At 38.0% G+C, this 23403-nt stretch overlaps 1 protein-coding gene across 3 annotated transcripts; it reads left to right on the top strand.

The window, feature by feature from the left end:
- On the top strand, positions 1–16946 carry cdca2 (cell division cycle associated 2). Of its 3 annotated transcripts, none has more exons than XM_016497951.1 (13): positions 1–200; positions 477–662; positions 915–1045; positions 2074–2233; positions 3037–3191; positions 3417–3528; positions 5794–6098; positions 6261–6321; positions 6413–6559; positions 10827–10924; positions 11963–12037; positions 12316–12478; positions 15503–16946. In XM_016497951.1, the coding sequence occupies exons 2-13, from the start codon at positions 506–508 to the stop codon at positions 16447–16449; spliced, it is 2511 nt and encodes an 836-aa protein (XP_016353437.1). In that variant the 5' UTR covers positions 1–200; positions 477–505; the 3' UTR covers positions 16450–16946. The 3 variants fall into 3 exon arrangements, with proteins under 3 accessions (XP_016353437.1, XP_016353436.1, XP_016353438.1); XM_016497950.1 differs by having other exon boundaries at positions 505–662; XM_016497952.1 differs by having other exon boundaries at positions 505–662; positions 10830–10924.
- Positions 16947–23403: the final 6457 nt, after the last annotated feature.

The following is a 23403-nucleotide window of genomic DNA, read 5'->3' on the forward strand; positions in this document are numbered from 1 at the left end:
CTAGATGCGTTAGAAGCAGTAGTGCTTTCTCGTGTCCTGAATATACAACTACAAAAACACATTTAATATGCAGTAATATATATATATATAAATGTCTTCAAGATTAGTGGCTGTAAAAATAAGTCGTTTATTTTAAGTATAATCCAAGTGCTTTGGGGTTCCTTAACAGCGGAAGGATATTTGCGCCGTTTTAACGTGCGGTAAGGAGCGAAGTTTGAATATTTCACTACTATAAATTTGTTTTTACATATTAAACGAAACATTTCGATATCTAGACAAAGTTGTATTTATGTTATTAGTTACACTGCTGGGTAAAACAATGCAGATATGTCAACTTTCTTAAAGTAGATGTTACACATCGCTGGCCTGATGTTTTGAGACGTTAACAGACGTGCATAAAGGAATGGAAGATCTTGTGATATATATATATTAGTATGACAGTCTCTCATCTTTCTTCAGTACATTTATTTACTTAGATCTCATATCTTATATACTGTACTCAAGAATGGAGGTTACTGAAGCCATGGACAGCAGAACACCACTGGCAGCCCTGTCTCCCTCACGGCAGAACACTGAAGCTGGAGATGTGGATTTCTCCAAACTCACTCCTTCACAGTTTGGCATATCAACAGACAGCTTCTTACCGTCCTCCAAGATTAAAGGTTAACTACAATAAACTGGATAATGTTGGATAACTTAAAAATGTTCTTCCTCCCTGATGTATCACTGATTAATCGAGTCATGTAGAGTTCTTGCAGTGTGTAAATAAGCACTTTTTATTTACTTATTGTTCGTTTTTTTTTTTATAACGTTTGATAATTTTCTAAATTATTTTATTTTGCGCAATTGTATTTTATTAAATGAAATTGAAATCAAACTGAAGGAGCACTGTTAATATTGAGTTTTCTTGTCAGATAAATCCAGAGTTGCTCAACTGAAGGCCAGGAGGAGATCCACGATTGGGGTCCGGGGATCTCCAGAAACGAACTCTCTCATCTGCTTCAGGGCCAAACAAGCTGCAAAAACACCTCCACGAACACCACAGGTAGATGGATGGCGTAACACAGCTCAGTATTTGCTTTAGGACCCAGATTTTACATTGGACATCAAGTGGTGACCCAACACGGTACCAAAGTGTTTGTCAAACAAAAGTAACCATAATGCATTTAAAAATTAAAGGAAAAGTTCACCCAAAAATGCTGGGTGCCCTGAGCCTATCCAAGATGAAGATGACTTTGTTTCATCATCAGAACATAGAGACATTTAGTGAATAGACATATAATCCGAATGAGCGTCCAAACAACTGATAAAAATCACAATAATCCACAAGTAACCCACACAACTCCAGTCCATTAATTAATGTATCGTGAAGTGAAAAACTGTGTTTGTTAAAAAACAACAACAACAAATCCATCATTAAGGCATTTTAACTTTAAATGGTTGCTTCTGGCCAAAATATGAGTTCATAATCAATAATAAAAAAAGTCCATCCCCTGTTGTCCTCACACATCATAATCATCATATTTGTTTGAAACTGTTTTGGACTGTTTTTGCTTGTAAAGGTGCTTGATCTGTGCATATTTCTGCCACGATTAAAACAAGACAACTTTTCACTGCAGCAAGCAATATTATGGATAGAGGATTTATTTCGGACTTATTTAGCCAAAGTTCGAAGTTAAAAACGTCTTGATGGATTTGTTTCTTATAAACATCCACACACAACATTAACTGATGGACTGGAGTCATGTGGATTACTTGTGGTTTATTGTGATGTTTTTATCAGCTGTTTGGTCTCTCATTCTGACGGCATCCATTCACTGCAGAGGATCCATTGGTGAGTAAGTGATGTGATGCTAAATTTCTCCAAATCTGTTCTGATGAAGAAAAAAAATTATCTACATCTTGGGTGGCCTGAGGGTTATTTTTGGGTGAGCTATTTGTTTAATATTAACATGAACTAGACCCAACTATACAAAGTGATGGACCACATTGTTTATCGTCATTATGGTGATAATGAAGGTTTGTTTGTATTTGTCTTAATCAGTTGTAACTTTGTGCCCTGTCTTCATGAAGCTTTTCCAGGGGAGTCCATTTCTTTCATGCTGTGACTCTCTGAAGAAGAAGATGGCTGCTTTCCAGTGTCTGATGGAGGAAGACGAAGAGAAGGATGGACAGAAGAAAAATGAGGAGAGTGCAAGTGCTAAAAGCATTTTGGCTAAAGATTCTAAGAACGGTCAGTCTCTCAAAATGTTGACTGCTGCCAACGCAAAAACAGACTGTCTTATAGATGCAGTCTTGTAGGACCAGATGATATTGAAGTAATTAAGAGAATGTCATACTGTCATTGCTTGCCATTTCCAGATAATAGAACTTATTCAGAATAAGCAGGCACCATAATAAATTTGACGCAGTTTGATTTCTTCCATTGATCTCAGTTAGAGCGCAGCAGGACGATGTGCAGAATAAATCAACTGATGATTATGAGTCTTAAAATAAACACATTCACATTTCAGAGAGCATTCAGTGTTAATAAAAAAGATTGGAAAAAGCATATCCAGTCTTCCAATCTGAATAATCTGATCATTTGAGGTTTTGACATTTATTCAAGTGTAAACAAGACATTTGAGGGTTATTTCAATACATCACATCTAATTTTTAAAATTCATGATGTCAACCTGGAAGACTGGATGCTTTTTTTAATAACATTGAAAGCCCTCTGAAATATTAACACTTATTTAAACTTATAAGCAACTGTTTTTCTTTAGATTTATATGTTAGATGTGGGGTTCTGTCTTTCATGCTGTGCTTTAACTAGGATCAATGATGGACTCGAATCATTAGAAGCAATTTGAGTTTTCTCTGCATGGCTTTCATGCATTTTAGTCAGCTACTGTTGAGAACAATTAGCATTTGCTGATTCACTGCAATTTCAAAATGAGCACAGATTAATTATGTGATATTCTTATGTGGCATGACCCATGTTTTCTAAATGCCATCTTGGGTCATCATCTCTTTCTGCAACTGTCTGTCCTGCAGGAAATGAGATCATGCTGACTACGCAAAGCCCACCCACTTCGATGACGCCTCCACCCTCTAAGAAACGCTGCTGGGCCCCACAGGGGGAGTGTGAGGACAAGAAAACTGAGACTCTACTCCCCTACCCCACCTTCACGACACAACAGGAGCAAGGGGTAAACAAATCAGCATTTAACGGTATCATGTTTGATATTTGATATATGGTTCTGAAGTTTATCAACTGTTAAACTGCCAGTAGCAGATAAAGTGGCACAGTTAAATTGCCTACATTGCAACCTATGGATGTTGCACTAAATCTAACAGACTTTGTGGTCCACATAAGTTGCCTGGTGGTGTTCCTGTAGTCAGCATTGTGTTCTTTTGTTTTTCTATGGTTATAGTTGAAATGCTATGAGTCTCAAAGCCAGAGGCCTCATTCAGACTTGGATTCGGATGCAAAGAATGAGCTTCTGTCTTTACCCATGCTGTCAAAACCAGAAATTAAACTAGCAGGTAAGGGAACTGAGTTCTTGAAAATGTTTTGAAATTTTAAAAGGCCATATTGTACTTTTACATAGGCTATATCATTCATAATAATTATCATTCAAAAGTTTGGTATTGGTAAGATTTTATGTTTTTGAAACTTTTATGCTCACCATGGCTAATTTATTTGATTTATTAGAAGGAAAAAAAATGAATCTATTTTATTACATTTTAAAATATAATTTGTTCCTGTGATGCAAATCTGAATTTTCAATTTTCACCATTACTCCAGTCTTTAGTATCACATGATCCTTAAGAAATCATTCTATTCTCAGGGCTCAACACTAAGGATTTTTTCCTTTCCCCGGTTGGGCCAGTGGTTCAAATTATTACTTGCCCTGCCAACATTTTCACTGGCCCTGCCACAAAAAAATAAAATAGTTGCCTTTATCATTGTTTTTGATCTATGTTATCTATGGATGTAACGATTCACTCAACTCACGATTCGATTCACGATTTTGGTTTCACGGTTCGATTCACGATTATTGTTATTTTTTTAACAAAATTAGATTTAAGACAAATTATAAATTAAATGTGTCCTTTTATTATTGCTTGGACAATCCTAATGTTATCTTGTATTCTAATAAATAAGCTTATATGACACCAATATTTTAGATACTAATTAAATTTTACAATTCTCTATTTAAATTTCGATACAAAAGCCAAAACTACTAGCCTGACAAATATAAAGTTCAATCATTATTAAAGACAAGTGAACAGTGAGTAAATAAGAACAAATTAACAAATTACAAGCAATAACACCACTGAATATATAGAACAAAGATACAAATGAAATGATTGAGGATTTTATGTTTGCAGGTGTTCAGGTACAGAAATTGAATAATCACATATAAATTAACATTTCCATATTCTTCACTATGTTGCACCTTGATTTTTCATAGCCATTTGAAATTAGTGGTAACCACTGCATTTTAATCATGAATCGATCCAAAAATAATTATTTAAATTAGACTGTATAATTTCAACATTTGAAGCAAAAACAGAATGGTCTGACTTTAGCTTTGTGAAATTATGCTACATAAAACACCTGCATGAAACAGCAGATGGGCTGAATGAGATACAATTTTACTCTCTGCCAGCAGGTGGCGCTTATGGAACAGCAGCGTTTACTTGGTTACTGCTGTACACAAAGCAACACTGTCATATTAGCACTACTTTAAATGCATTATACTGAGCCAAGATAAAAAGAAAACACCATGTAAACTTTTCTAAAAACAGTCAGTTCCCCTCCGAAACATCCATATGAAATTCAGTATTTAGGATTTTCTTCCTATATTTCGCACATCGTGATCAGAGCTGCTCTGCCTGCTACAGTATTTTCTCCTCTTTGTGTCTGTCTTTAGCTTCGCTGGCCTCTGTTAGCGGCTGTTTACAGACTAAATATAATAACGTAATATTTCCACACAAATGACATTTTGAAAAAAATTATTGCGATGCAGTTTGTGTGCAAGCACGGAACAGAGATGGTCTGAAATAAAACAAAAAATGCCCAGTCGATTGTTGCATTTTACACATTTTTCTATTTGTCCGTTCAAGCGCAAGAAAGATGCGGAAAGAAACTCAACTCGGGGCTTGGGCATCAGAGCATCCTATCCTGCTATGCTCTGCTGGCTGTCTGCGCACTGCACTGTACTAACAGAACACAGCGCACAAGTTGTCTTGAGTAATGGAGTTGTCTTTAGTACCTTGCTTGAATGCTTTTAAATTTCTTTATTTTTTTAATTAGCAATGCAAATGATGAACTTTTTGTGACGACGTAGCAGTTGCCCGATCGGGCCATCGGGCAGTCCTTATTGTCGAGCCCTGATTCTGATTTGCAGCTCAAGGAACGTTTCTTATTATCATCAATGTAAAATGATTACTGCTTATTATTGTTGTGGAGATTGTTGGTTCTGGTGAAACCTCATGTAGTTTTTCACTATCATTGGGAATGGAAAACCTGCAATATAAGAAATTGCAATTTTTTAACTCAATGAGCAGAATTTAATTCCTAATGAGCTGTGCTTGCTTTTTAGTTTCAGTAAATTGTCTTTTTGAACTCGGGAGGAAATTTTGGGTTCTGAAAGTTGGTGTTCTTTCATAGTACATTGGACTCTTAAACTATCAAGAAAAATTTGATGATAAAACATAATATGGCCCTTTTAACCATTTGTTTGTTTATGGTTCATTTTGTTTCAAATCCCGAACTCATAAAATCTTTTTTTCTTCTTATAGATGAGAATGTGGTCTCTTCTGTATGCAAGAAGAAGCGTGTTCGTTTTGGGGCCCCGCTCTCTCCAGAGTTCTTTGACAAAACTCTCCCTCCCAGTACCCCACTACAGAAAGGAGGCACTCCAAAGTGTCCTCCATCATCTGTGGGTCATAAACGCTCACTGCTGAAGACCCCGCAACGTTCTGATCCTTTTCCCCAACCTGACTTCAGTAGTCCTCGAAGCAATGGAGCCTCACCTGTCCTGGTTATTGACAGATGCAATGCTGGACTGGTGTACAGTGATGAAGTATTTGAAGAGATCGAAAAGGTGTGACACTTACCAGCTTCTCCAAACTAACGTATCTGATTGTAGATGAAGCATGTATCAGTGTCTTGTGGTTTTATTCCATTATTACAGACTGGCTCCTTACTCTATAAAATTTTGTACTGATGGTGAGTTTTTGTGGCTTTCTCCTATCCATCTTCTCAGATCAGTTTTCCCAATATGGAGGACGAGTCTCCTTTATACAAACATTCTGAGGACTGCAAAGGTGAGTTATGAAATGTTTTTTTAAGACAATGAAAGGTTTTGGAAAATGTTTCTCTTCGGTCTGTATTCTAATTGTGTTTCTAAAACTGTAGATGTACTCTCTGCTGAGGACCCAGGGCAGCCCCAGGCTGAAGACACTGAAGTTATGAACGTTGCTTTTCAAGAGGATGTGCCATCAGATTCACAGCCAGAGGAAAAACTACCATGTCCCAATGGTGATCAGCCACTGGCTTTCTCCGGTGAGTTAAACTTTCTTCCACTCTTTCTTGCCCTCAGTAAATTCAAATCAGATTTTATTTCTCAGTGCTGAAAGTTTTAAGCAAAATTGAATAAAGATTACGAGAGTTCAATGGAGAAATATAAGTCTACTGTTCTTCTAAATTTCCAAAAATACATTTTAAGCACCAAGGACCTGTAAAATGGTAGGAGTGGGTCTGGATAGTCAACTAGTTGTCCACTGACTGAACAGTCAATTAGTGAGCTAAGTTTATCTATATTTTATTTATGCCTATATTCTTCAGTTTTTTTAATATTCTTAGTGATGGTGCTTTACAGAAACTGAACTTAAAGACTCAACTCCTCAGAGGATTGTAGCGTATTGTTAACAAGGTAAAATGTATTTGAGAAGTTGCATCTCTAAATTCATCCCCTACAGGCATCAAAACACTGCTTTTGTTAAACAAAAATCAGCCAGCATCTGTGTGTGGATTTTGATAGTTTTGTGCAATTAGATATTTGCCCTATTAAAATAATTATAGCATTCTCAGGGCTTAAAGTTCTCCGGCACCATGCTGCGGAAAAAAATAGTCCTACATTTAAAAAAAAAAATAAAAATCTTGTTGATTGATATCACTTTCAAGTCCATGAGTTCTCGCCTACCAATGGTATGAGAGGAGCACAGCTTTCACTCTCAACCAAACTAACATTACTAGCCAATCAGAATGTTTTGCTCTTATAAACACGAGACACGCATAATAGTATCCAATTGCGGAGTCGCAGCCCTGATGAATGGAGAAGCGTGACAAAAAGCTGCGAGGCGCAATGGTCAAAGATGTCCATCTAGCGCATATTTACATACAATAACTAATTAAAAAGCTGCGGAGCTTTGTAAACAGCTCAGAGTAATCATGTCATCTCCATAAAAACTATATGATTGCCAGAACAAATTTACTGGGATTTTTGAAAAGGTCCTGTTCACACATAATCTGTTAATGGTAATTTACCAGTACTGTATGTGTAAAAGGGGCTAAACTCTTCCTCTGCATATGCCGTGAATTTGTATTGCTTAATGTTCATCTGGAAAAACAGTGTGCATTATCTCACTAGATTTGTAACGTAAATCATTTATAAACCTTTGTCAACACAGGAGAATACATCAACCAATGTCTAAATATGCCATGTATTGTGCATCACGATTTCAAAATAAAAGTTTCTGCATGTGGCCAAATATTAAAATTAAATGGATTTAAACATCGTTTAATCACGCTGTAAAGTGAAACGTCACCAGGCCGTTGGCGCCCTCTGCAGGTATTTGTTTTAATACATAATGTACTTAAGTTGGTTATGTTCATATTATGTATCGGCATATTACATTATGTATTTTAACAGTGTTGTTCAATAGGGAGGGAGGGGGGTTGCAGGGGTGATAGGTGAATGTGTGAAGTGCATATCAGAGCGGATGGGGGATGGTAGACTATCCTTTTCAAATATGCAGTAAAACACATTCAGATCGTCAGCCAGTTGTTGATTCTCCCCAAAGCTGCTCGTGGGACAGAGTGAAATGCATCCTTTATTGCTGTGTAACAGTGATCCAATATATTGCTGTCTCTGGTGGGACACGTAATGTGCTGCTTGTATTTTGGCAGTTCACGGGAGAGATTTGATTTGTTAAAATCTCCAAGAATAATTAAAATATAGTCTGGGTACCTATGCTCCATTTCAGTTATTTGTTCGGCCAGCTGTTGCATCGCGGCACTCACGCACGTGTCCGGAGGCACGTACACATTCACGAGAATGAAAGAGGAAAACTCCCGCAGAGAGTAGAAAGGTTTACAGTTTATGGTGAGTGCCTCTAAGTTAGGACAGCATACCTTTTTCAGCGTTGTTACATCTGAACACCAACTTTCGTTGATGTAGAAACACAATCCACCACCTCTGGTTTTCCCCGTTAACTCCGCGATGCGATCCGATGAAGCGCGTTGTCCGGAATGGCTTCACTCAGCCAGGTTTCAGTGAAGCACAGTGCAGCAGAGTTTGAAAAGTCCTTGTTGGTGCGAGAAGATGTTCATCCGTTTTGTTAGGAAGGGAACGGACATTCGCGAGATGAATGCTTGGGAGCGCAGTCCGAAAGCCGCGTGCTCGGAGCTTCACCAGGGCGCCGGCGTGTTTCCCTCTTCTGCGTCTGTACGTGCGTTTGAACAACACAGCTGTACCTCCGACTAGAATGTCCAACAAAACGTCCAAATAATCAAAAACCGGAAAAATATTGTCTGGGGTGTGCTGCTTAATGTTAAGGAGTTCGTCTCTGGCTTAATGTTAAGGAGTTTGTCTCTGGTAAAACTTATAGAAGAAGGATGACAAAACAGAACAAACAAACAAAAACATCAGAAGAATCGCCGAGCTCAGCATCCTGGCTGCCATTTGCGGTGCCTATCTAATGCGAATCTTGTCAGTAAAGCCGCTTCTGGTGATTAGTTGTAAATCTCCAGCACGTGATTTCAGATGGAGTGGCATTTACTACACAGAGCCGTAGATCACTGACAAGCTACTCAAAATCGCAGGCGATTCATTGCCGATTTTGAACGCGATTTTGTGTAGCTTGTCAGTGAACTACGGCTCTGTGTAGTAAATGCCTCTCCATCTGAAAGCACGTGCTGGAGATTTACCACTAATCACCAGAAGTGGCTTTACTGACGAGATGCGCATTACAAAACGCATTCGATTTTTTGCACAGCCCTAGTTAGTGTTAGTTACAAGTGTATTGTCATACCCCTAGTGTCGATAAGCGGAGATAAAGCTCATAATTTTCCAAGTGTATGATGCAGCTTTCATTCTTCAGGTCAACCATATATTCATAAAAAAAATCAGTTTGAATAAAGAAAGCAATAACTTTGCCATAGTATCCTTTCAAATGTTAAAGTTGCCACAGTCATTGCATGCTTTGCATGTGCTGCCCCGCCCCCGGAAAAAAGTTCAGGCTCAGGGTTTTTTTTTTTTGCTTTAACCCCTGCATTCTGTTGGGCCTTGTACACTTTTGAAAACACTTTTTTTGGTTTTATGTAAAGGCCATGAAATGCGTCTGATCAGTGTTTCGTTTCGTGGACATGACCCAATATCAACTTTGTTACACACAGAGTTTCTGTGGGTCTTAAAAAGTCTTAATTAGCCCTTCCACCAAAAAATGCCTTAAAAGGGTCTTAAATCAGAACAGAAAGTCTTCATAATTCATAAAGTCCTGACATTAAATTCCATTGCTAAAGGCATTGCTAAAAAATATTTAAAAATATGAAAAAATTACTTCCTTAGTGTTTTTATCTTGTTTTCTGATACAAATATCTAAACATCCTTAAATCAAGAAGATAAATTTACTTAAGATGCAAAAGGAAGATAAGAAGACTTGTTTTCTGAAATATTTACCAAAATCAAGTGATTTTATGCTTGAAACAACAACATTTCTTTGCAACAACTCATTGCGTGCTCCCTGGACATTTACATTTGGAGAACAAATTGTCCTATTGTCAAGTCAAGTCAAGTCTGCTTTATTGTCAATTCTTCCACATGTACAGCACATACACACAGAGAATTTAAATTGCGTTACTCTCAGACCCTTGGTGCATACAGATAACACTAACAGTAGAACATAAATACAGATAGATACAGATTAAATATAAAATACAACTATACAAATATACAAATAAGGTCAAATGTAAAAAAATATATAAAGCAGCACATGGCAGATAGAGTGCAAACCAGTGAAGTAAACAACAGTGCAGATATAATGATTTGTAGTGCAAAAGAGCTTATTCAGACTGATTAAAGTGACTGTGTGTGTGTGTGTATTTGGGAGGGGGGAGTGGGAGAGTCCATCAGAGGGTCAGAGTTCAGTGGTGCGTGGGGCAAAAGAGGGGAGAGGGGGGGCAAGGTCGGGAGGGAGTTCAGCTTCCTGACAGCCTGATGGATGAAGCTGTCCTTCAGTCTGCTGGTCCTGGCCTGGAGACTCCGCAGTCTCCTCCCTGATGGCAGCAGACTGAAGAAGCTGTGTGTCGGGTGGGTGGGATCACCTGCAATGCAGAGGGCTTTGCGGGTGAGACGGGTGTTGTAAATGTCCTGGAGGGAGGGGAGAGAGGCACCAACGATCTTCTCAGCTGCTCTCACTATGCGCTGAAGTGTCTTGCGGCAGGATGCGTTGCAGGCACCATAATCTCGAAACGGAAGTGTGTGTCAATATTTAGTTAATAAATATATATTTGTCAGTTTATAATGTTCGACTTGATGTTTCCTTATCAGCAGTAGAGGTTGACCAGGAGTCTTCTGCCAGCTCTGAACAGACACTTTCATCCAACCCCAGCACTGAATCAACTCACTCTCGCAGTAGGAAAAGAAAGGTGAGGTCTCATATCTGCAAATCACTGTTTTGATGGATTAGATCGAAGTACAAATTCCGCTATTACCTTTTTATCTCTCAGAGGAGTTTGTGATAGACCTTGTGTGACATGTTTCAAAATATTTGGTACAAAAAAAACTTTTGTATATTGATGCATATGTAATCCTTCTTCCTTATGTACTTTTCTTTTGTGAGATTTTTTTTTTTTTTTTTTTTTATCCGATTGTGCGAATTATTCTGTGTTACTTCTTAAGCCATACGATAGCTTAATGTGAGCTACATATGAATATTTAAGTCCTTACATTAAAGTTCACACAAACTCTTCAGACTGAAGAAGCTGTGTGTCGGGTGGGTGGGATCACCTGCAATGCAGAGGGCTTTGCGGGTGAGACGGGTGTTGTAAATGTCCTGGAGGGAGGGGAGAGAGGCCTTCATCTAATTTTATTGTGTAAAATTAGTTTGTTTACTTTAGTTTTCTTTACTCTTAAAAAGTCTTAAATTTACCTTTATAAAACCTGCAGAAACCAGGTATTCAAGACTTCATACAACCCACCTTCTAATTGATTATGAAAATGTCATTTTTGCAGTAAGTGTGTAAACGTATAAACAAGATGTGTAATTTCAGTTATTTTGTCTTGTGGAGTGCAAGTAAATGTGCATAAAGTCAAATAGCTTGATAATGCAACTTTTATGATCATCATTATAAATTTCTTAGAGATTCTGCATGGAGAATGTAAACTCATGAGCAGAACTGTATTGTTGAACTGATTTGATTACTTTAGCTAGACTCTGCTAGCTGTTTGAGAATCAGATATAAGTTGTTGTTTTTTTTTTTTTTTTTTTACTAATTGTATTATGAGTATAATATTTAATCTTTAGTTTACTTTTATCTTTTACATTTTACACAGTCCTAAAACTTTCTTTCTAGGTTAGAAATCTCAGATTTCAGTGTGCTTTCAGGATTTATATTGAATAGCATCAAAAGGCTGACAGAGATATAATTTCAGTCATTCAGCTCTGTTCTGTTTTTCTGTTTCAGCAACCAGGGGAGAATGAGCCTGAGAAGAGAAGAAGCTCACGTACAGCAGCAGCTTCTGCTTCAGGAAAGATGAAGGTGTGAAGCTTAAGAAATTGATTTATACTTTATACTTTTATAAGTCATGCTGACATGTGATGAGTTTTTTGGTGAACGGGGGCTTGTTAAGCTCTAATTATTAACGCTGGCTTCAAACTGACACTGAGCCTGATATAATAACACTAATGTGACTTGGACTTATCATTTGGTATATGAATAGCATGATGTGTGATTTCATCCATCTAAAGAGCCTTTGAGCACATTTGTGTGTAAACTCTGTCCATGTTCCTCACTGCAGTTTGTTTTCTCGCTTCCAGAAAACAGGAGGAAAAAGACGATTTGGCAACAAGGAGGTGGATCGTTCTCTGTATGGAAAAAGAGACTATGCCTCAAAAAACCCTCTTCTCAGCCCCATATTTGAGACGGTGTCTACAAGTCTCAACAGCACACCAACACCGGCCCAATCAGGAAAACAAATAGGTACAATTGTCCAAGTCTTTCATTTATGACTCCCCCATTTGGTGAGTAATTTTTATCAAGTGGTCTGATAAAGGTCCCGAAGGCCGCCAAAACAAAAACAAAGTTGAAGCTCAAATTTTGCTTAGAGTAGATGTTGAACACCCTTTCTTATGAAGTATTTCTTTTTATAAAGACCTGCCTGCCATGATAACCAGTCTGAATGGACTGATTAAGCTAAATCAGATGATTTGGCTGTAGTGGTAAAAGTGTACAAATTCGGTTTTAAACTGTTACAGGTTCAAGTTCAGTAAAGGCCTACTTTTGCAGAGTATGACTGATGTTCATTCACACAAAAATATTAGTTGTTCTGTCAGGACCACTATCGTCAAAATGATAGATACTTAGCATAAAGTTTGGTTTGGCAGTATGGTTCTGTTCTGGGCAAAAAAACTCCCTGCCCATCCATGCAGCCTGTCATGAATGAGCAAGGAGAGCAGCAATAATTACCCCCCTAGGGTTAACACAGGGTGGCCGCGGGTCCTTAAAAAGTCTTAAAATGTCTTAAATTCAGATTCAGTAGGTCTTAAATATTTTTGGTCACATTACCACAAAAATTTCTCCAGTCTGACGGACCCAGTGAGTGTCCATCAAGAGTACTTTTCCCCCCCGCTGTAGTTACCGCGTCATCAGAGAGAATTGCGGTTACAGAATACAGTCTAACACCAGCTCGCTGACCAGTCTCCGAACTACTTTAAACAAGCTGAAAAGCTGCTGAATAATACTGAATAGAGCTTATATAGGAATGCTGCGATAGGTGTCGTATTCCTATAGGTAGATGTGATCAGCTGAGAATCAGCTGATGCAAGCTTGACTCACGTGACCTGCCAGAACTAACGCTAACGCTTAATTTATCCTCTTTTCACCTTCATGTCTTTGGTATGACTTTTTTTCCTGTGGAACGCGGGTATTTTTAACAGTTTCAGATGGGTCTTTGCCATACAATGAAAGAATATTGTGACCAGGGGCTGTTAAGCTCCAAAAGGCACTGTTAAAACACAGTATCCTATATTACAAGCTATTATTTGCTAAAAAGTCATCTTTGCTATAGCTCTCAAATCTCATGTGCATATTTTCAATATACTCCATGAGGATGCCTTGTGCCAGGTTTGTTATTATTGATGATCAACACTTTTGTTTTTGCAGGGTTTCCACGGGTCCTTAAAGTCTTACATTTAGTTCAAATTTAAGGCCATAAGAAGTCTTAAATGGTACAAGAAAGTCTTAATTATGATTTCAAGAAGCCTATATATTATTTAATTAATAATTGGTTGATGATAACCCGAGTCCCCGGATCTGCCATGGCACCCCGAACGGGTACCGCTCTGGAGGCCCACTGTCCCGTGTCTGTCCTGAGGGACCTCCAGAGTGCCCACCCCCCCCTCCCCATTGGATGTTATATGGCGTGAGGTCACGCCTTCCGGAGAGGGGCGTTATGTCAGACTCTGTTCCATGTTTTGTCTGTGTATGTCTATGTCTACATGTATAGCGTGAGTGTTCCGTGTTTCTTTATGTGAATTAAACCCAGTTGGATTGATGTACTCCTCGTCTCTCTCCGTTCCTTGCTCCTCAGTCCGCTCAGCAGTGGAGGGACCTCCAGAGTGCCCACCCCCCCCTCCCCATTGGATGTTATATGGCGTGAGGTCACGCCTTCCGGAGAGGGGCGTTATGTCAGACTCTGTTCCATGTTTTGTCTGTCTTGCTCCCCAGGTGTTCCTTTCCCATGTTTAATTTGTCCCAGGTGTTCCCCATGATGTTTCATTGTTCCCAGGTGTGTCTCGTCATCCCCTCCTCCTGTGTGTGTGTATAAAAAGTGTTCCCAGTCCCAAGTTCTCTGTCCACTGTGAACGTCTTCGTGTGAACGTCTTCCTGTGTTCGTCTCCCTTGGTTCCTTGGTGGTAATAAAGTCCTGTTAAACGTATTCTCCAGCGTCTCCTCGTCCCTCGTGTGTGTGCAACGTGACACATTGACACTTCCCTACCCCGCTCATATGATATTAATTTTATTTGTGCCGATCTTAAAAAAAGGTCTTAAATTTGAGCTTAAAAATCCTGCAGATACCATGTTTTGCATGTCAGTTTTTTTTTTTTTTTTTTTAAGAAATTATTACTCTTATTCAGCAAGTATGCATTAAATTGATCAAAAATAACAGTAAAGACATTTATGTTTTTACAAAAGATTTCTAATTTAAATAAATGCTGTTCATTAAACTATTCTATTCATTAAAGTATTCTGAAAAAATTATCACAGTTTTCACAAAAATATTAAGCAGCACAATAGTTTTCAACACTGATAATAATAAATGTTTGTTGAGCAACAAATCAGCATATTACATTGATATCTAAAGAATCATGTGTCACTGAAGACTGGACTAATGGCTGCTGAAAGTTCAGCTTTGCATCACAGGAATAAATTGCATTTAAAATGTATATTAAAATAGAAAATGGTTATAACTGTTGTAATAATATTTCACAATATTACCATTTTTACTGTCTTTTTGGTCAAATAAATAGAGCTTTAGTGAGCATAAGAGATTTCTTTCAAAAAGAAAATATCTTACCCCAAGTATTTGAGCAGTAGTGTATATAGCAATGTTTTCAGTGAATAACAAGTTAAATTTCTGACCATTCCTCCTACAAAGCTATCTTGTGGCCTCAGACGTCTTGGAGTATAGCACACATTGCATTGACTACTTTAATGGTGTTTCATTGTGCTTTTTGTCCTTTTTGAAGCTTGAAAGCAGTGTTAAATGCTTTTATTTTATGGAAAATGGCAAAGAATCTTTCATAATATCTCCATTTGTGTTGCATGGAAGAACATGAGGGTAAAATAAATAACAGAATTAAAATTTTGGTCAATGAGCTAACCCTTTAAGGTCTTTAAAACTGAGATTCTGAATGCATTTTACAATCTAGAGTTGGTAGCACAGAACTATATTATGATGGTGTTTTGAAAATCTGATGTAAAAGTTTTACTCTTCCAATGCAGATGGAGAGCAAGACTGCATTCAGACTCTGAACGTTCCCCGTAGCAAGACGGTTCGTCCCATGGTAAGTCTGGATACTGCCTGTACATGGACCAATGAAAACGAGCAGACGTTGAGCTCCAACGTGTCAGACACCACTGACAATCAATCAGATATGGGCGTGACTTGTCTGGAACCCCCAGTCGGCACTCGGGGTCCTGCAGGAAGAGGAAGCTCGGGGTCAAAGACTTCCAAAGCCAATCGTGACTCTGGGAGGCCTGTGCGCCAACGTCGTAGCTCAGGTGCAGCCAAAAGAAAGGAGCTTGGCAGTCCAGCTATTAGCTCCACTACTAAATCCGGCGGTGAAACTGGGAAACAAGATACTGAGAGCCAAAAGCCAACTGAATCTGCAGGTTTGAACCCAGTGTACCAAGACAGTCCTGATAGACCTGTGCATGATGTGGCTGAGTGCTCTGAGAACAAAGAAATTGAGGCTTTAATAAGTTGTGTGGTACCAAATGAAGACTCTATGAACACTGAGAGCTTAAAGCAGAAGACACCAAGCAATAAAAAACGTGGACGGGTGCAAAAGGCACTGAAAAGTCCTCCTGGAAAGCTTAATGTTGTGGTAGAGCAAGTAGTTGAGAGTGGTCAGTCAGAGCGAATTACTGATGACACGACAGAGAGCAACGCTGGACCTACAGAGCCTAGTTTGGCCCCCTGGCAGCAGGCTGACTTCAACATCGACGACATCCTGAAACCTGTGGCAAAGAGTCGAGGTTCTGTGCGCCGCAGCCTGAGGAACCGGAGGAGCGTGGACCTTCAGGCTGTGGGCCTGGCCTGGGTGGATCACACCTCTCCGGAGCCGAGTAAAGCGAGTCGGAGGAGGACGCGCGGCAGACTCAGTGGAGTGTCTGAACCATTCGTCCCTCAGGTCTCTGTGGAACTAACACCAAACCTGGGAGAGTAACTGACCTCAATCATTTGTGTCAATTAGCAGTTCAATTACTGTCAAGTGAACTTTTGACAAAATACTATTCTTTTCTCTTATGTAATGTTTTAAATTTCTTTTCTTTTTTTTTTATACTATTTTAGTGTTTATGGATGAAACCTGCTCTTATTAAGAAGATTACATTATTGTTAGATTACTTGTACTCATTAAATCTTCTGTTGAGTGAATGAATTGATGTTGAAGGAGATTTTCCTGTGGTAATCTCATTTTCTTTTGCATAAATGGCAATCCCAGTTTGCTTGGATAGTGGTTTTTGTTTTATTTTAAATTTGCCTACTTCGCAATGCAATAGTGCAAAACAATATTTGCATCCAAACCTTCAATCTTGTTTTCCATTGGCCTTATTAGTCATTCACACGTGTAATACAGCATTTAGGCAAGAAGTTATAGGACCTGCTTTAAATATTACATGGATGAATGTTGTGAAAACATGCCTGGATCATATTTCAACCCATCAGGAGAAAATATATATTTTGCATAGAAAATACTTTTTTTTCTATGTATTTTGTCATTTATTTTGACAGTCAAACACATATTCTGGTTACCATAATGCATCTAGTTTAACTTTAATTGTCCTCGTTTATTATTACTAATAAACTGTAATTATTTCCATTAAAACAGCAATTAATGCATTAAAAACTAATTGAAAAACAAAACAGCCTTGGCACTGCAGTTCAGTTGTTAATTTCATGTATACATATTTCACAGCTATTTATTTATACAAGTAATTTAAATATCTAATTTCTTAATTGCAATAAAATACTTTTTTTTTTTTGTGGAGGTGAAATATGGTCCAGACATGTTCTTGACAGGTTTCATAACATTTACTCAGGATTCACATACTCCAAAATTGTAGCCAATCAGTCATTACTCAACATTTTAGAAGGGAAGCGACACACCTAAACATTCTGAAATGCAACTGAAATTCATTCAGTAGTTTAATCTGCCGCTCTTCACAGTTGTGCATTTCACCTGTAATTGCAGTTCGTGCTGCAAAAGAGCCGACTGTGTTTAAAGCTAACAGAAAATTCAGAGGGGAAATGTCTTGAGTGACCGGAGCACAATAGGAGTTCAAAGGAATGACTTATTTACAATTCTATTTATGATTTCAGTGTCCCACAAAACTGTCAATACTTATAAACAACCTGGAAATAATTACTCCAGCCATCTGCACCAGTCTCCATTCAGCTGTGTTTGTTTACTAGCACACACATTATGTTTTATGTGAATCAATCCTCAGCAGTGCTGCTGTGGTGTATCCATGGGAGAAATAGCACTGCTACAGCGTTTAAATATTTATGTCCTGTAGTCAGTCTCCAATTTCAGTTTCAGAGATCCAGAGGCATTATTTCAACATGGACTTACACTTGTACCGTACCTGGTCAATGGCTTATGACCAATTGTTCTTCTCCCAATGCAGCTTAAGTTTTTTGTATTATTGGTATTTAGTTGGAAGGGCCTAAAATGTCAGTTTATACTGACTTTGGATAGACAGTTTTCTTTAGTTTTATTGTAGTAATAACACTGCCATCTAGTGGAAGTAATACGTTAGGCCTTTACATGCTCATACAGGCCATTCACACTTTTTGCCTTCATTTATGTAGTACTAGAAAAAAAAAACTTTTTTTGTCAGGATCCATGTTTTGATCACTGAATATTATTTTTCCCCAAGTTTGCAAATAACGAGATTCACTTTATCTGAGTTTGTAGTGATAACACCATGAGTTTGATTTATTATCACCCAATAGTTCACCCAAAAATGAAAATTCTGTCATCATTTACTCACCCTCATGTTGTTCCAAAACTGTATGACTGAACAGAAAAGAAGATATTTTGAAGAATGTTGGCAAGCAAACAGTTGGTGGTAGCCATTGACTTCAATGGTATTTTTTCCATACTTTGGAAGTGGCTACCAGAAACTGTTTGGTTACCAACATTCTTCAAAATATATTTTTTTATAATTTTAGTGATTAATCAAATAATGCATTATTATGTACTCATTTTGACCCTGTTAGTTGACATGATCTCTTGAATTCCTGCCGTTAAGCACGTATAATGTAGTGTTGTTTGCGTGTGTGCCACTGTTGGGGTTAAAATGATTGTGCTAAGTGTTTTTTCTGTGGCGTGTGAAGGAGGGAAACCCCTCTCCCCATCCTACAGTCCCAGTGAAGGCAGCTTAGCACCAGAACAATGGGGTCCTTTGACCAAATTGAGGCCCTTAAGACATGTGGCCTCCTGTCACCGTGGCAACACACCCCCACCCCACGAGACAACGTAGGAGCTGACAGCTGGAGAGACTAACAAAAATGGAGTCTGTCCCATTGAGCTTCAGAATTCTCCACTTTGTTCTGCCCCATTATTTTCTCGCCCACGCCCTTGCTGAGCATTGAGCGCCTGTCCCTGTCTTCCTTTATTTGTTAATAATGCATACATTTCAGATCCCTTATCGCCCATCATCTATTCCATTGCGAGTGATACTTTAACTCGTGCTTTTTGACTCATGCAAAATTGATGACGAGTGTGTCATACCACGATTAGATTAAAGTGGTCTGAGGTCAAACGCTTGCTGTTGAGAAGAGCCGGTGGGCTGAGTGTTTACGTTCTCCAAGTGTCATCTGCTGCGTCGCTCAATTATTCACAATGTGTGAAGTCTGTTTCCAGTCTGTTACAATGTACATAACTGTCACTTTCAACGCAGCGTTCATTATCAATGCGTCATGAGAGGCGCTATAGAGTAATTAGCATCATAGATCTTATGTAGCTCCGCCCCTATTCTGCACTGAGATCTTATGAATTAATTTACTGACATTTGTTACGACATCTGCTTCAAACATTACAATGCACATGATAACTTTCGTTAATGCTACAATAAGTAAATCCGCTTCATCAACTAATTACTCATCAACATTGATGCCATAGGAATACACAGAGCAACTATAAAAACCGGAAGTTCAAAGACAACATTCTGAAGATGGATGAGCACTTGTTTCACTGACGCATAAGGTCTATACAGGTGCATCTCAATAAATTAGAATGTCATGGAAAAGTTCATTTATTTCAGTAATTCAACTCAAATTGTGAAACTCGTGTATTAAATAAATTCAATGCACACAGACTGAAGTAGTTTAAGTCTTTGGTTCTTTTAATTGTGATGATTTTGGCTCACATTTAACAAAAACCCACCAATTCACTATCTCAAATTAGAATATGGTGACATGCCAATCAGCTAATCAACTCAAAACACCTGCAAAGGTTTCCTGAGCCTTCAAAATGGTCTCTCAGTTTGGTTCACTAGGCTACACAATCATGGGGAAGACAGTTCCCCATGATCTGATCTGACAGTTGTCCAGAAGACAATCATTGACACCCTTCACAAGGAGGGTAAGCCACAAACATTAATTGCCACCTTTTTCTCTATCACACTTTAGAAATCAACAGAAATTATATATCAATTGAAAACTTTAAATCTCTAAATTCATCCTTTGAAACCCATTTTAAAATCAAACATTGCATTACCATGAAAATGGTACATCAAAATCATGTTACAAAATATTTTCATTCATGAATTATAAAAATGTAAGTTGACAGTTAAGGGGTTAATAACACTGTTAAATGTAATCTTCAAAAGATCCCAAATTAATATCCGACTCATTTAAAATGTAGTGATGCTTAGAATTTAAAACTATTGATTTGATATAATTTATTCCAATTGATTGATTGATTTAATTATCTTTTTTCACACAATAGTACAGAAATTTAGGTAAAAAAAAATTATTGGTTATTGACCATTACATCAAAATAATGTTCCAGTTTAAATATCAACCCCTATAGTGCTACTATGAGAGTTTTTCAACTCCTTTCATTCATACAATAAAATTAGTGGGGTCCAACAGTACTGGACCCCATTGACTGTCATTGTTAATATATATATATATATATATATATATATTATGGCATGGCAGTCAATCTCAAACAGTAGTCTGAATACCATTCAAAGGGTTGTTGTGTCTACCTGGCAAACTTTGCCAAATGTGGTTATTTCCTCAGTTCTCAAAAGTGCTCCTTGTATCAGCTCTAACCGTTTGTTTCCAGATGGACTGACAGAAAAATACCTGTGTGCTCTTACTCCTGGAAATATGCATCGCTCCTGATCGATCAGATGGTTAGTGCACTATCACCACAGTTAAGCAAGAATGTGTTAAATATGTACCACTTGTAATGCATTGGCAAAATACTAATGTTTGCATACTTGTATAAAGTATTTCTGGCCTTATTTGACATTTACCTTAATTTCTTTTTAAACCTTTGCACTGTTTGCAGGTCCACTCCTTCAGGAGCATTATGAGGTTAAATGTCTTGCTAGAGGCCACAGTGGTGCTATAACAAGCGAAAAACATCTGAACAACTCTCCAGGTGATGGAGAACCCCTGCTTTGGAAAGGAACCTGCAAAGTTAGTGTTTGCAGCCCAGATCCCAGATCATTAGTTTCCCAGCAGCCCAAAGAATCCAAACAGCAGGGCTGCCAGCCTGTGCTCTGTTTATCTCTTTGAAATGTGCTCTCTTTACGTCAAATCATATTCCTTGGCCTGTGAGCGAGTACCTGAGACGTGAGAGGGAGGATGTGCTCGCCGCATCTCCATTGGGACGGACTTCAGTGGAGGGATGTGGAACCTATGCCTGCTGCTCCATTATTAATGAACTGTTGAGTCCTCAGCACACTCTCTATCTGCTACCGAAAGATGACAATGTAAGAACTGCGAGCTGCAAACCATGTCTGCATTTGATTGGTTTTGTGTGCTGGTGCAGTACCAGTGCCTGTTGCCTATACTGGATGGTTTTTGGGAGGGAATTTGTCACTTTATAGATACAGTAAAAACAGGCATTCCATAATTAGATTCCTTTTTTTTTTTCTAAAGTAACGAGTAAACAAATTAATTTTGAATTTTAATTCACAAGTTTTTAAATAAGTAACAAGAGCTACTCTTCTATTTATATAATTTATTCAACACTAGGTTAATTAAATAATGACAGAACTTATATTATGATGTTTATATTAAGGAATATTCTGGGTTCACTACAAATCATTTAAAATTAACAAGTAAACAAGTTAATTATTAATTAGCATTTTTTTGCAAGTATTTTACAAGTATACATAACAAGATTCATTGAATTTATTCAACACATGAGTGAGTAAATAATGACAGAATTGTCATTTTTGGGGGTGTTGAACTATTCCTTCTAAGGAATATTCCGGGTTCACTACAAGTTAAGATTAATTGAAAGTAATGAGTATTTTTTTATTGGATTTTTTTTTAAATTACAAGTTTTCAGGTAAGTAACAAGTGTACAGAATTACTCTTTTATTTGTTTCATTTATTCAACACAAGTAATTTTTTTGGGGGGTTGACCTATATAGATAATATAGAAAATTCTGTGAACATTTACTCTCCCTCATGTTGTTCCAAACGGGTATGAGTTTTGTTCTTCTGTTGAACACAAAAGAAGATATTTTGAAGAATGTTTATAATAACCAAACAACTGACGGTAGCCATTGACTTCCATAGTTGTTGTTTTTTTCCCCCATAATATGAAAGTCAATGGCTACCATCAACTGTTTGGTTTTGTTTTTTGGGGAAAATCTGTAAATGCTAAATACTCACTTTTTACGTTTTTTATTTTTGTTTTAGTTTATTTTAGTGTGAAAAATTACTTACTAAAATTTTCTGTGTAAAGTTATATCAAGTTGTTGCCATAAAACCTAAAACCCTAAAACAACGACAACAACAAAAAAAGCTTTACAGTTCAAATAACAAACAGAATTATTTTTTGTGTAGATCAACACAAATGCGGTTGATTGAAATTAACTTGTATTCAACCCAGATTATTCCTTTAAGAAACCTTAAGCATCTGGTTTATTGCTTTAGGATGGATTTTATTTCAGAAGCCAGGGTGTAATGAGGTCACTTAAAAGTTTTTGTGTTTTTCGTTGGTTTTTGTGTATCTGGTTACAGTAGAATTAGTTGAGCGCACACTGGAGTAAATTAATCAGGGTTAAGCAGTGCTGTCATGAGTTTGTAACAGCTTGCGATGGGCAGAGGCAGACTGATGTATTAGATTAGTGATTGTCAGAGGTCAGGGGTCACGCTGCCCTGGGCCAGAGTGCCTGTTCTGTGAGGAGATCCAAAGATTTACTATCAAAACACAAGCCAGAACAACCCGCCCACAGACTGCATGTCGATTGTGGCAATGAAAACATTCCATTGTGACAAGACTGTCAGTGTTATTCATAGACTGTATAAAAACATGGATGTAAGTGTCCGTGATGTCACCCGTAGGTTTCCGAAGAGTGTTTTTGAAGCTCAAAGTGGGCGGAGCCGGCCGTCGCCATCTTGGCAGCACGTCACTCCCGGATAATCGAAAATGGGCAAAGAGGCGGGAACTGGTTGCTGAAACCACGCCCACCTAGCTCGACGGTGGTGACAGCAGCGGCAATCCACCTGTCACTCAAGTGGTCACGCCCTTAATTATGCAGAACTTTAAGGCTTAATATAATTTAAACGGATGAGTTATAAAAAAAATCACCCCCCTCACAGTTGTCATGAAGGGCAAAATTAGCTATATAGACCAAAATCACTTTTTTTCTGCTGTAAAGTTGGGCATTTTAACATGGGGAGGCTATGGGACTGACTCCCTTTTGGAGCCAGCCTCTAGCGGCCAGTCGATGAATTGCAGTTTTGATCACTCTGTTGGTTTCACGAGAGAGACCGGAAGGTTGCCGCTTGGTGTTATTAGAGAGAGATATTGTGAAAATTTGATATCAGTGTATGAATAAAACAAAATGCAACGTTAAATGACAATTTATCAAGACAGTTCAGAAAACAGGAAAGCTGTCTCTGTGTGTCCTGGAAACTG

The sequence above is a fragment of the Sinocyclocheilus anshuiensis genome, unplaced genomic scaffold (assembly GCF_001515605.1).
Source record: "Sinocyclocheilus anshuiensis isolate Anshui unplaced genomic scaffold, SAMN03320099.WGS_v1.1 scaffold1276, whole genome shotgun sequence".
Taxonomy (NCBI): Eukaryota; Metazoa; Chordata; class Actinopteri; order Cypriniformes; family Cyprinidae; genus Sinocyclocheilus; species Sinocyclocheilus anshuiensis.

Coding starts and splice junctions, on each gene's coding strand:
- cdca2 (XM_016497951.1), top strand. CDS start 506: ATGGAGGTTACTGAAGCCATGGACAGCAGAACACCACTGGCAGCCCTG. Junction 1,046..2,073: donor CACCTCCACGAACACCACAG/GTAGATGGATGG, acceptor GTCTTCATGAAG/CTTTTCCAGGGGAGTCCATT. Junction 10,925..11,962: donor CTCGCAGTAGGAAAAGAAAG/GTGAGGTCTCAT, acceptor TTTCTGTTTCAG/CAACCAGGGGAGAATGAGCC.